The 12137-nt window shown below is 42.2% G+C and overlaps 1 protein-coding gene across 2 annotated transcripts in view; it reads left to right on the forward strand.

The window, feature by feature from the left end:
- LOC119386909 (dedicator of cytokinesis protein 9) overlaps positions 1 to 12137 on the forward strand; it is a 198035-nt gene that overhangs the window by 118508 nt on the left and 67390 nt on the right. For both annotated transcript variants that reach the window (XM_037654186.2, XM_037654190.2), the window contains exons 18-21: positions 242 to 399; positions 1376 to 1463; positions 2864 to 2950; positions 7570 to 7662. In XM_037654186.2, the coding sequence (XP_037510114.1) occupies positions 242 to 399; positions 1376 to 1463; positions 2864 to 2950; positions 7570 to 7662 (426 nt within the window). The remainder of the gene's footprint in view (positions 1 to 241; positions 400 to 1375; positions 1464 to 2863; positions 2951 to 7569; positions 7663 to 12137) is intronic.

Raw genomic sequence — 12137 nt, forward strand, 5'->3', positions numbered from 1 at the left:
AGCGAAAAGAAACACTTTCATGTTGCTATCTCATATGAGTATGCTTAGGAATCCTCTCTAACTTTTTTTTCTGCAATTTTGCTTCGAAGTATTCGAAAAATATTCTAGAAATATTCTAGAAATATTCGAAAAATATTCGATTCGATTCGCACTCACACTTCAATATTTGAATTCGCTTCGCACCCAGGATTTTGCTATTCGCACAGCTCTAGAATTAATTTCTCTAAAATGTCTCCTTCAGGTGAAAGTCGTGCTTCCGGTGGAATTGCACGAGCAACACCATCTTCTTTTCACCTTCTACCACGTGAGCTGTGACATTGCCAAGGGCGCCAAACGCAAGGAGGGCCCCATTGAGAGCATTGTCGGCTACTCCTGGCTACCTCTGCTCAACAAGGGAAGGTTGGTGCAATCGGTGCCACTCTTTTCTATTGGATCGTAACCAGGGGGGTACCCACAGCTACCTTGCCGATCGTAGTAATTGAGTAATCTTGCAACAGTGTGCGTATTAACAGGCAGGTCTGAAGCTTCCTTCTGTTCCCTTGTAATGTAGATTCCTGCATGTGCAGTGCCCATCAACCGAATCAGCCCATATGGCAACTGGCACTTTTTACACAACTTGAGAGTACTTAGTAATCGCTGCGAGACCAAACTCTAACACAATGTGCTGCATATGCTCGCTTTTGTCGTGTACCATAGTGTACTCAGGTCAATGTGGTACTTTCAGTTCAGTGCTAAGGGGTGGCAAAAAAAGTGCTGACAACCATGAGCTCCGAGCGCATGTTTCAGTCACTGGGCACGGTACCCTGCTTATATTGTGGGGCTTGAAGGGAGGTGTATTGGCTCATTGTTTCGCACAAGCAACATTTATGCGTCTATGAATTGAATGCAGTCTTTCCTTTTCTTCATAACATTTATATGTAGAAGTGCCCTAGGCAAAAATAAAAGCCGCATTTTGTATGCCCTCTCCTGTATAGGCCTGAAAATTGTATGCCCTCATTTTGTATGCCCTCTCCTGTATAGGCCTGAAAAGGCCCACAGTATTGAAAAAAAAAAAAAATGTAGAAGTGCCCTAGGCAAAAAGAAAAGCCGCGTTCAATCAAAATCTCTTAATTGATGTCAGACTCGGCTGTCGGCCAGTTTTTCATGGCTGCCTGTGTCACTTTTGAACAGACGTAACCAGTTATCTTTCTTTAAAGCAGTTGTGAATCCGTAAAAAATTTGAAATGCTCTAATGATTTTGCATAGAAGCCCCCTTTTTTTTTAATGAAGTTCCTGAATGGAACCATTCTTAGAGGCATGGCACACATCTGCATCGCATCTGAGCAGGAACCATATTTCTCACCAGTTTTCTTTTTATGTGTGCTTCCCTTTGCAGGCTTAATATTGAGGAAGACATGCTTTCTGTTGCTGCGAATTTGCCTCCTGGGTACCTTTCGTACAAGCCTCTTGGCCTTGGCAAAGGAGTGAGTCCTCACTGAATCTTCTTGGCTTTCATATCTGCTTCTGATTTCACTGAACAGTGGCTTGAGGTGCAGGGAAGCTGGATGATGTTGCATCAGTTGTGTGCATGAGTTTCGGTTTGACACAATCACCGCTTCTAGTGCTACATGGTTGAGCAGTTCGATCAGGGGTCTCAAACTCACCTCAGCTTGCGGGCTGCAGTCACACAATTTAGTCCCACAAGAGCCGGGACAGTGGAGACTTACTGGGTAAGGGCGGGGGGGTGGTTGACTAACGTCTTTCTCATATCCCATGTAAGGGTCATTTCTCGTCAGGTTTCACATCAGGTTTTGAAAAACATATCAATACTGATTTCCACAATGACTAAAATCTGGACGCCAATTCTGAAAATATAGTTTTTGTTCCACGGTGATGTTTCAACTCTTAATGACCGGATGGGGTGCCTCACAAAAAAAAATAGCGCTATTATTTGCAATAGGCGAGAAAATGATGGAAGTGTTATTTTGCAAAGCCTCAAAGCTTTTTTCCATGTGAAGCCACGGGCCGCATGCAGCGTGCAGGTCGCGTGTTTGAAACCCCTGAGTTAGATTAACAAAATTTGTTGGTGGTCTAGTTGGTTGATAATCTTAATTAAGTACTGGATCTTAATTAAGTACTGACGCAGGTCAGAAAAGAACACTGATGTACAGGACAAGAGCGCTTGTCCTGTGCATTAGTGTTCTTTCTCTTTCCTGTGTCGAATAAGCACTATCCAGTATTTAAGAGTAGTCGGATGTTCACAGCTGTACCGTAGAAAGGGTGTGCCATTTGTGAAAACTTGCAGGTAGTCACCGATGCCCATGCAAACAGCTTCTGCATGTTTCTTTCACGAAGGTCATTAACAAAGCAACGTATGGGACCCACCACGACACATGTGCTAAGTACCCATGTATGAAAAGTGTAGTGTTGTTATCAGCTGTTTATAAGTCCAGGACAAACAGTTAAGGCTGACTTTAAACCTAGATCTTATAAAGTTGGTAGGCCCTTGAAAGTTTAAAATGTAAGAAATAATACTCACACAAATGGCGTCATATTTATTCAGGAGCAAAGAAATACAGTAGACTCACAGTAAACGGAAATCTCTTAAACGGAACTTCTGCTTAAACGGAACAACTGCCTCTAATATTATTGGTTCCATATTTGCATTCTGCATCCCTGCTCCTCTCTCAGTAAACGGAACTCCTGTTAAACGGAACAAATTTTCCTGGTCCCTCCAGGTTCCGTTTAACGAGAGTCTACTGTAACGTAATTTTTGCGTGTACATGCGTTAAGCACAGTCTCTGTGGGTTTTTCTCATTCAGCACTTCACCCTCTGATAAAAAAAATGTGGATATCTGCTGATCCTGGTTTTCCTACATTTCAGTTTTGTGGACCTGACGTGCGGCTCGTGGAAGGCGGCCGGGAGCTTTTCAAAGTTGGGTTCAGGCTTGTCTCCACTGTGCACACGAGGGTATGACTTTTTCTGTGGATTTCTTACTTGACTCTGTATTGATTCAGCAGTCTGCTGCAAATACTGTGAAATCTGATAGGGCAGACCCACTGTTATCACCGTGTTGTGTGATCAATAGATAGCCACACTATCGTGTGTACTAGAGATAGGACAGTCTGTTCGAGCAATTGTGCAGAGGTTATAGTCCTTTAGGCGGTAGTCCTATAGGCGGCAAGTACACTCAGGGGGATAGGGAAGACGAGAAAATCGGGAGGGATGAGCACAAACAACCGCTTCTCTGCTTTGTCTACTTTAAAGGGGCCCTTCAACACTTTTTCAACATGGTCAGAGAATGCTGCCAATTGGTAGTCGAGGGTCCTGAGAACCCGCGAGCCAAACATTATAGCACAGCACGTGGCCTGTAATTTACAATTAATTCTCAGTCAGCTAGAAATTGTTCCCTCTTCTTTCTGCGAATGATGCCATATACTGAAATTCACGGCCATTGGCTGATTTGAGCATCATGAGCTGCATAGTTACTGCTGCTGTTGTGGGAGGCCACCACGTGCCCGTGCGCGCATCGCAATCACACTGAAAGTAAGCCGAGCGTTCGAAGAAAAAAAGAAGAAGAAGTGCTGAAGGTCACGAAGTGCACGTGACGTACCTTCTTTTCCCCGTGCCATCCCTTCCTGCTTAGCTTCCAGCGTGTGACAAATCTCTGTAACTCTGCTCTTACTTGACGGATTCTAAAAATTTTTTCAGCACTGTTGATGCGTGAGGCAATAGGCTAGTGATGCAGAACTATTGGCACATTGACTATCGATAGTATTTAGTTTCTTTATCGATAATGTAAACAAACTATCGGTAGTACTATATCGATAGTGCAATCGGTAGTACCTTCGTTAATAATACTATAGCGATATTACTGCCACGCGTGTTTATTGTTTTGTCTTGATGTATTCGGGTTTCACCAACAAAGACTACTCCGAGCGTTTGACGCAGACCGCGCCGTAATGTTTGAGAAGCTTTGCGATTGTTTGGGATCATTTTGTTCAGATTACGCGCTGGACGCGAATAGTCAAGTTTATCCGAGAGCTTACGCGAGAACCAGCGATAACGCTGGAAGGTTCCATGACTGATGTATAAAAGACGAAGCGTTCCACCGATCATCAGATTACTCGTCAGCCGGCGACTGTTCTCGCCGCTATCAGTGTGCAGCTTGTACATATCGCTTGTATGTTGAGTTTTGATTTTCTCGGCACAAGTTCCCCCAATTAAGGAGTTTCGTATTTCCCAGTCTTTCTTCAGCATTCTTCACCCTCACAACCATGTGACAAACTGTCCACAGTGGTGCGAATAATTATGCTGTTGCTGGCTGGCCATATTGCCAAAATATTTGCGATAGCCTACGATAAGCTTCGCTTAATTTATGAGCAATTTTCGGCGAGAGAAATAAATTATATCCGCAGTGAAAATGGCGCAATATGTCCATTAATAAATCCGTATTCAAACGCAACCAGTTACACCTTACGATTAACAAACTTAGTTCTTGATAATTTTTTGTATTTTGGAATCATAAAATGCAATATAAATTTGAAGCCGCGCAGTACCACCACATGTAACGGCTTCCTTTCCGCCACTGCTGAGCACTTTGACTTTATGATCATGTGTCAGCAAAGCACTCTGGTGAAGAACACAAGCATGTCAACTTTCTTGCCCTTCAGCCTGCTCCTCCGGCGCCACTGTGTACCGCGCGCGCGGGGAACCAAGTTTATGCTGCAATGAGTTTGCACTGTTGATTTTATACTATCAATAGTACAGTAGAACCCCGCTGTTACGTTCCTCACTGCTGCGTTTTCCCGGCTGTTACGTCGTTTTCCGCCGGTCCTGGCATAGCTCCCATAGGATACAATGTATTGGGAACCCCGCTGTTACGTCGTAACTGTCGGACCGTTCCCGTATGATACGTCGCGAAGTGCGCTCGGAGCCGACCGAGTGACTGCCGAAGAGAGTGGCCGTGGTGCATTTTCACGCAGCTTGGCCTGGTTTGACCATAATATTAGCCGCATGAGAGGCGCAAGCAACAAGATCTTTCAATTGATGCAAACAAAAGCATGGCCTTCGAGATTTGTATTGCAAAGATGGCGTCTATGACGTAACTGCTTGCGAAAGCAAGGCCTTCGAGATTCGCATTTACTATTGACAAAAGCATAGCCTTTGAGATTTGTATTGCACAAACATGGCGTCTATGACGTAATTGCTTGCGAAAGCAAGGCCTCCGAGATTGGCATTTACTTCTGCCATCGCGTTGGCGTAGACTCATCATCATCGTTATTTGTCGGAGGACGGGAGGAGTTTGAGCTGGTTGGAGCTCGCATGGTCGCGCGCGCGGTTCGCGGTCGGACTCGCCGCGCTGGTCGTGATTGCGTGTGCTTAGTTCTTTCATGCCTACAGCTGTTGGTGTTAAAAAAGTCACATATGTTATTTACATTTCTGTGGATGAGGCCGTCCCCAGCTCTGCGTTTCTATCCATCGACTAGATCGCGGCTGAACGCGCCAATTTTCATGCTGCTCGTAAGCACTGAAATAAAATTCTGTACCACTAAATATTTTGTTGTTTTTCCTGTTTTTCGTCTCTTACGTTTCCCGTCTCTTACGTTTATTTCCTACAGTCCCTTCAAAAACGTATCAGCGGGGTTCTACTGTACTTACTATCGATAGCACTATCGATAGTATTTTTTACCATCGATAGTTCGATAGTGACTCCGCTGTCGATAGTATTGATTGTACCGTCGATAGTTCTGCATCACTACAATAGGCTCCTTTAATGAAGCCATTTGATAGTTACTTGAAAAAGTGTTGCAGGGCCCCTTTAAGTGGGTTATGAACCACTTTTCCAAGTAATGATCTCATGACCTCAGTATTGGAGTTTTGCTGCCTCCCGAATCGATTGCCGCAACAGTTTCTCGAATCCGTCAAGAATGAGTGGAGTTACGGGGGTTTGGCGCACGCTCCCAGCGCTTTTTCTCTTTTCTCGTGCCGACGAGCGCACTGGAAGCTACATAGGGAGGGATGGCACGGGGGAAAGAAGTTACGTCAGCGCGCGTCATGAAACGCGATCGCTCTCCCGCTGTGATTCGCGTGCGCGAGTGCGGCTGCCGTGTACTGAGGAGTGCCGCGCCGGCAAGTGGCGGTTTAAGTCGGCTATCGGCCAATAAGCATGCTGTGTCTCTTGCGACGTAAACAGGCACATTCGCGACGTCAACGGGCAGACGCCCCGCCCACCGATGAGAGTGAGAGCCGGCCTCTGTTTGAAAAGAGGGCGCCTGAGGAAACGGCAACTTCGCGCTCCGCTTGTGGCCTTTACGCGGCGCGCACGACTGTAATAGTTGGCAGAGCAGTTCATAGCCGTGTCAGCTTTCCGCAGGATGTGTTTTTTCAACAAGCCCAAGGGGTGCTTCATGACCCCTTTAAAAGCAACACACTGTTTGGTTACTTCCATTGATTTTTGCCAAAATATGGCACAAGGACCTGAACACATCTTTTAATGTCTAAAGAAAATTATAATTTATTAGAAGAACATGACACAAATGGCAAATGGAACGAATGGGAGGCATTGCTGTCCATCCCGGCCCTGAAAGATCAGCTATGACTGATCCAAAGAGCTGAACGGATGGCTCATGCCAGTGGAGCCTTGGAGTTGGGGCACCACCCTGCCATACAGGCTACGCTTCTCACCCCCATAGTCCCTGCGGGGCACTGGGGTTCTAGCCTGTCTGGTTTCTGTACACAATAAAGTTTTTATACTATAATATATATATATATATATATATATATATATATATCAAAGGCCTTTTACCGATAGGGGCATGAAAATTGTTTAGTTATGCTGCTTTTAATGACTGATTGTTCCCTTTAACAGAGGACTGGACTGTACATTTGTGTCCAAAGGGCTACATCTAGCAGCCTTAAACCTAAGTTTGTGCTTTAGTTGATTACTGTGCTCATGCGAGGGCTGTTAAACTTTTTCGCAACGGTTTGTTACTGATTAGCACTCGTGAAGCAGTGGCAAAGGCAAAAAGCATGAGCTCCACGATCTCACACTGAATATGTTGAAGTGCAGAAAGTCTGCAGATTTGATGCGATACAATGTGCAATATGTGCATGAACATGCAGTGCAACGAAGTATGGACATTACGCATGTTTTATTGCTTCTTAGCAGGACTGGGTATTTCTCTCCCCAGAAATAGAATTAAGCAAGCGTAGGTATTGGGGCTCACTAGTTTAAAGTAAGAAGAAAACGAGATCTTTGGCAAGTTACATGTACATACCAAAGAGAAGTGATTTATCAGTATAATAACAATGAGTGCCAATAGAACTGCAATCAATAATGAAAGAGCATTTCACTGTATGGTAAGATAAAAATATTTGTAGGATTTTGATTGAGTGAACTTACTTAGGGCCCACGTAACGAGATTTCTTAGAGGGTCTCCTTGCTTCTGCAATCAAACTAGCATACTAGATGATAATAATGATTACCTCCAGGTGTGACCACTTTTTGTGTGCTGGCTCCTTGGTATAACATTGTGTTGGCATTTTCCAGCTACTAAATCTCCTTGAAATTTCTTTCTCTCATTCAGGACCAGCACCTTCACAACTTCTTTGTGCATTGTCAAAAGCAGTTGGAGACAAAAGTTTTAGGGCCTGATACTGAGACTAGTACGCTTCTCAAGGTAAGGTTCCACGGGGCATTCGTTGCTGGCTGTGTTGTATGTGCATCGTGACTTCGTTTGTGGCATGTTGTGACCAGCGAAAATTATACCTTTGAGGCAGTCATACCAAATGGTTTCATGCGAGTATATAAGAACTTTAATGGATCTCGTATAGAATTATAGTATTTAATCAAACTGTATGTAGTTTAAGTGAAATTAATATCGCTTTTGTGAAAATATTGAGAATGTGCAGAATTACTGTAGGACATAGAGCAACGTTTCAGCCTGGATGTCGTGCATGCAATTTCAGTTTAAAAATATGGAGCCAATTTGACATCCCACTTGAACAAGACCCTGAACAACAAGTTTCCTTTCTATGCATCTAGTGTTCCAAAACTTGGTAGAGGAACAAGAATTTTTCGTCCTTGCATTCAGTCGTTTCAAGGTGAAGGTGAGGTGGGTCATAACTATCCCATTACTTATGAGAAAGGGGATGTGATTAAGTCATTGGCCATAATAATGGTCTTGCAGTGGAGGCATCTAACTGAGCTCCAGTTATGCATCAGCTGTTTTAGGCATTTCAAACATAAAGAAAGTGTTAGAATTTATTGGCAAGGAATGTATTTGGCGGGTAAAACACAGGTCTAAGCGTACTGTAGACACGGTTTTCACGAGAACAAAGAAAAAAATACCACAGATATCTCGCTCTTCGATGCAACCAGTGCGCATATGCTGTAGCGTAAAGTAAAATACAAAAAAAAATGCTTGGAAGTGATAGGGTATCCTTTGTAAGTACACATTTGTTACCTTTTTAAAATTAAAGGCAGAGGATTTTGTCCCTCGGGTATTACTGCAGTTTCTCTCTTATAACCCGCCTCTGCACATAACGTGCACTCCCAGCTACTAACTACAAAAATAATAATAATAAAAAAATACCTTCGTATATTGCCATGAAGCCAACTTGTGCATCGAAATTCGCATATAACCAGCGCATTGACTTTAGCTCCGAAATTTCGTCTATTTCGTGCGGGTTATACGCGAGAAAATACGGTAAGTCTCTTGAACAGGTAATGCAATATTCAAAATGTATCGGAGCTGTGTAGCATGTTATTCATGTTCACGAATGACGAAGCATGTGCTGTTTATAGATATGACTCTTTGTGAGCATTATAGCATGTCAGCTACTTTAGTCTCACTGTTAGAAGTCAATGTGCCTTTATGTTGCATAGTGTATTTTTGTGTTTTGCACTTGCACATGCATTGCATAGATTCGTCTGCTTTACAATGAATAAGGGGTGCTGTGTCGAGCTTGTTTTTTTTTTATGTTTATTATGCTCTTGCTACTGAATTTGCAAACTGTAATTGTAACCCCTAGATAGCTTTTTTTCTTTCAAATTATATCTCTCGCATCCCATAGCATACAGTGGAAGTGTGTACATGCACCTAATTTTACTAATGCCCTTGCAATAATGTTATTTTCAATGCATTATTGTGGCTTTGATAACTTAAGGAATAAAAGCATCACTTTGTTTTCTTCTCAGAAAAGCTATGAAAAAAAAAACTGTGGTAACGGTGTTATTTAAATTGAAAGGGGTGACATGTTAGAAAAATTTTGAATATGCATGTTTTCATCCAGTTTCTCTGAAAAAATATTTGTGGAGCACTTTGTTACGTTTACAGTAATGTGAATCCTAGCCATTGCATAGCGAAAAGTGTCATATTTTTTTCAATACATGGCTTAGCTTTTCAGACATAACTTTCAATCACTCAGAGCCCTGTTTAATGCCAGCAGCTTTCATATCGCCATTTGGTCAACCAGTTGCCTGAATATTTTTAGAAAACTGTCTGGCATGCTGATTGGAGTTTATTTAGTGACTTTGCTTTTTTTTTTTACCTTGCAGCCTTGTACAGCTGTTTATGATATTAGCACTTAATGTAACAACTATGCAGGCAGTAATATTATCATGAGCTTTTTTGGGTGGCCACCTGCAAATGCAGTAATTCGCAGAGCTGGCATTTGGAGCCTGTACTTGCATATCCTTGCATTAAATAGCACTGCATTATGGTATGTATAGTTAGTAATGGCGGAATTTCAATGATTTCTAGTGCACGGCCTCTGTGCATGATGAAGCCTATGTGATTCAAGACATGCCATAGGGGCATGACTGAGCGCATATGTTTGCAAATGTCTGCCTCGATTGTTCTTAAATAAATTGAGTCAGTGCACCATTGCACGACATTGAATGTATAAAAAGGCCATGCACTCAGAATGTCGCGTTTTGTTTGTTGCCGACGGTACTGCGCTTTTGTGACCCGACGTGCAGCCGAATGCTGTTGAATGGCAACTTGTTATTAACGGGCTTTTTTGGGCGTAAGTACTGTGCGTTCCTGCATGGCTACTAACCTGCAACCTGCCTTCTCTCGGTGTGACCACTGATTTAACCCTGGTTGGTGGCTTCTTGGCACGTAGCATGACTAAGTGACGTGGTGAAGCATGTACGGCACCTTGCGTAGATATTGCACACTGTTGTATTGCAGTTTTAGTGTCACAGATTGTGAGAGAATCTCTTAGTTCCCTTGATGAGTCTCTCAATCGTATTTTTCACTCTGCCTGTCTCAAGGCAGTTTCACTGTTGTCTTGTTATCATTCCTACAATTTTTTATGACAATAGCGCCACAAATAAACCTGCACTCTTACATGTACATTTATGAGAAAATGTGTAGGCAGCACTGTATCTGTTAATAGCGTTTTACGTCACTGCTTGGCTTAATCGCCGAAGGCTTAGAGCAGTAATACTTTTAATTTTAAGTTCAATCTCTCTCTCCTAGAACGCTTTGAATTTTCTGAGATGTAATTCTGTTTATTCATTGTCTTTGGCAGTGTTTCAACAACTTTTGCAGCTGATAGTATATGTTGTTGGGATACATTTAGTGCAGACCATTGCACATCTTTCCAAATATGTGCTCGTTGTGAATTAGTTGCATTGCATGCAAACGAAAATATTTGTTACTCCCCTTATTAAGGTTTTCCATGTTCTGTGATAGTATGAATATTATGAATAGACCTTTCACGGATTCAACTATTTGCTGGAATGTTTGCCTGAGAATTTAGCACTTAATTTATATGATGGAAATTATTTGTAAGATAAGCGTAAGCACTATCTACTTTCATGATTGCATTCTTATCACTTACTACAAACCATGCGTGTCATTCGATTGCTATTTTGCCAACTTTACACTCTCCATCACAAAAGCATTCACATAAGACAGTTTAGGATCCATATTTCATGTGGCTTAGGTAGTGACCGGTCAGTTAAAAAAGAACTGCGTTTTGTTTCAGAATGAATATATGCAGCCTTGTGTATGTGTAACAATTAGTGTTGTGCGGCTCAACTTGTCACGTGACAATAATTAGTGACAAACGTCCAGTGACTACAAACGGCAGCAACTTTTTTTTAATCAAATATGTGCACAGTTCACTGTAAACTAGTAAGATCATCAATAAAACTGGTGCAATTTCTCTGGGCTTCTAATGTGACAGACACAAGCTTTGTAATTATCCTCATACGCATTGGTGATTGAATACTATTACTCATTTGGTGTTTAACATGGCTAATATAGCTTTCCTTGCCATTTTTCTTTCACTACCATTACGCATCAGACATGTAATAAACTCTTAATTTCACCATCCTGATGTTCAGGTGGCTTTGGTGTGTTCAACGTTTTTTGTTTTTAACACTGTAACAGACTTCCTTGATGATATTTGCTCACTAAGCAAAGTCAGCAGCAGTACTAAAGTGTATTAACAAATGTAGAAAGCTCTCCTGGGACAGGTTAACTAAAATCATAACAAATATATGTGTAGAACTTCCGATTCCTTGCTTGTAACAGCAGATGAAGAAGGATTGTGTGGCTTTTTTCGTGCACAGTACCACGTAGTACATCTTGGTCTGTACTAAATGCTAGCTAGAGGAGTTAACTTCCGTTCTATTGCATTTGTTCATGTTGAACGTTGATGTTCCGAATGATAAGCCCAATCTCATGGCACCTTTGATTGATCATTTCAAAGTGCTCTGGACGCAGCTATGAAGGTCATGCGAGATGATGGCACTGCTTTGCTGCTTAATAAGCTCCAACAGCCTGATTAAGCGTGGCTGTGATCACAAAAAACCATTTCTTCTTGCAATGTACACTGAATATTCCTATGTGAAGTCTTCATAGAGCTTGCAAACGGTAAGCTGAAAAGATCAATTGATAGGGCCATAAGTACAGAGGTGTTTTAGACATTGTCACAGAAACAAAATTAAGAAAAAGATGCAGTTGAATTGGTAAAAAAATAGGGCCTTTGTAAAGGAGTCCCATCATTTTGAAAACTTGAACTCTCATTAGTATTTGTTAATTGTCGAATCAACCATTTTGCCAGATTTGCACTTTTGGAGGTAGTTAATCCGTCCGGTTATTGCGAGCCATTTTGCCATTTACAGCTGTGGCATAGT

The sequence above is a fragment of the Rhipicephalus sanguineus genome, chromosome 3, assembly GCF_013339695.2.
Source record: "Rhipicephalus sanguineus isolate Rsan-2018 chromosome 3, BIME_Rsan_1.4, whole genome shotgun sequence".
Taxonomy (NCBI): domain Eukaryota; kingdom Metazoa; phylum Arthropoda; class Arachnida; order Ixodida; family Ixodidae; genus Rhipicephalus; species Rhipicephalus sanguineus.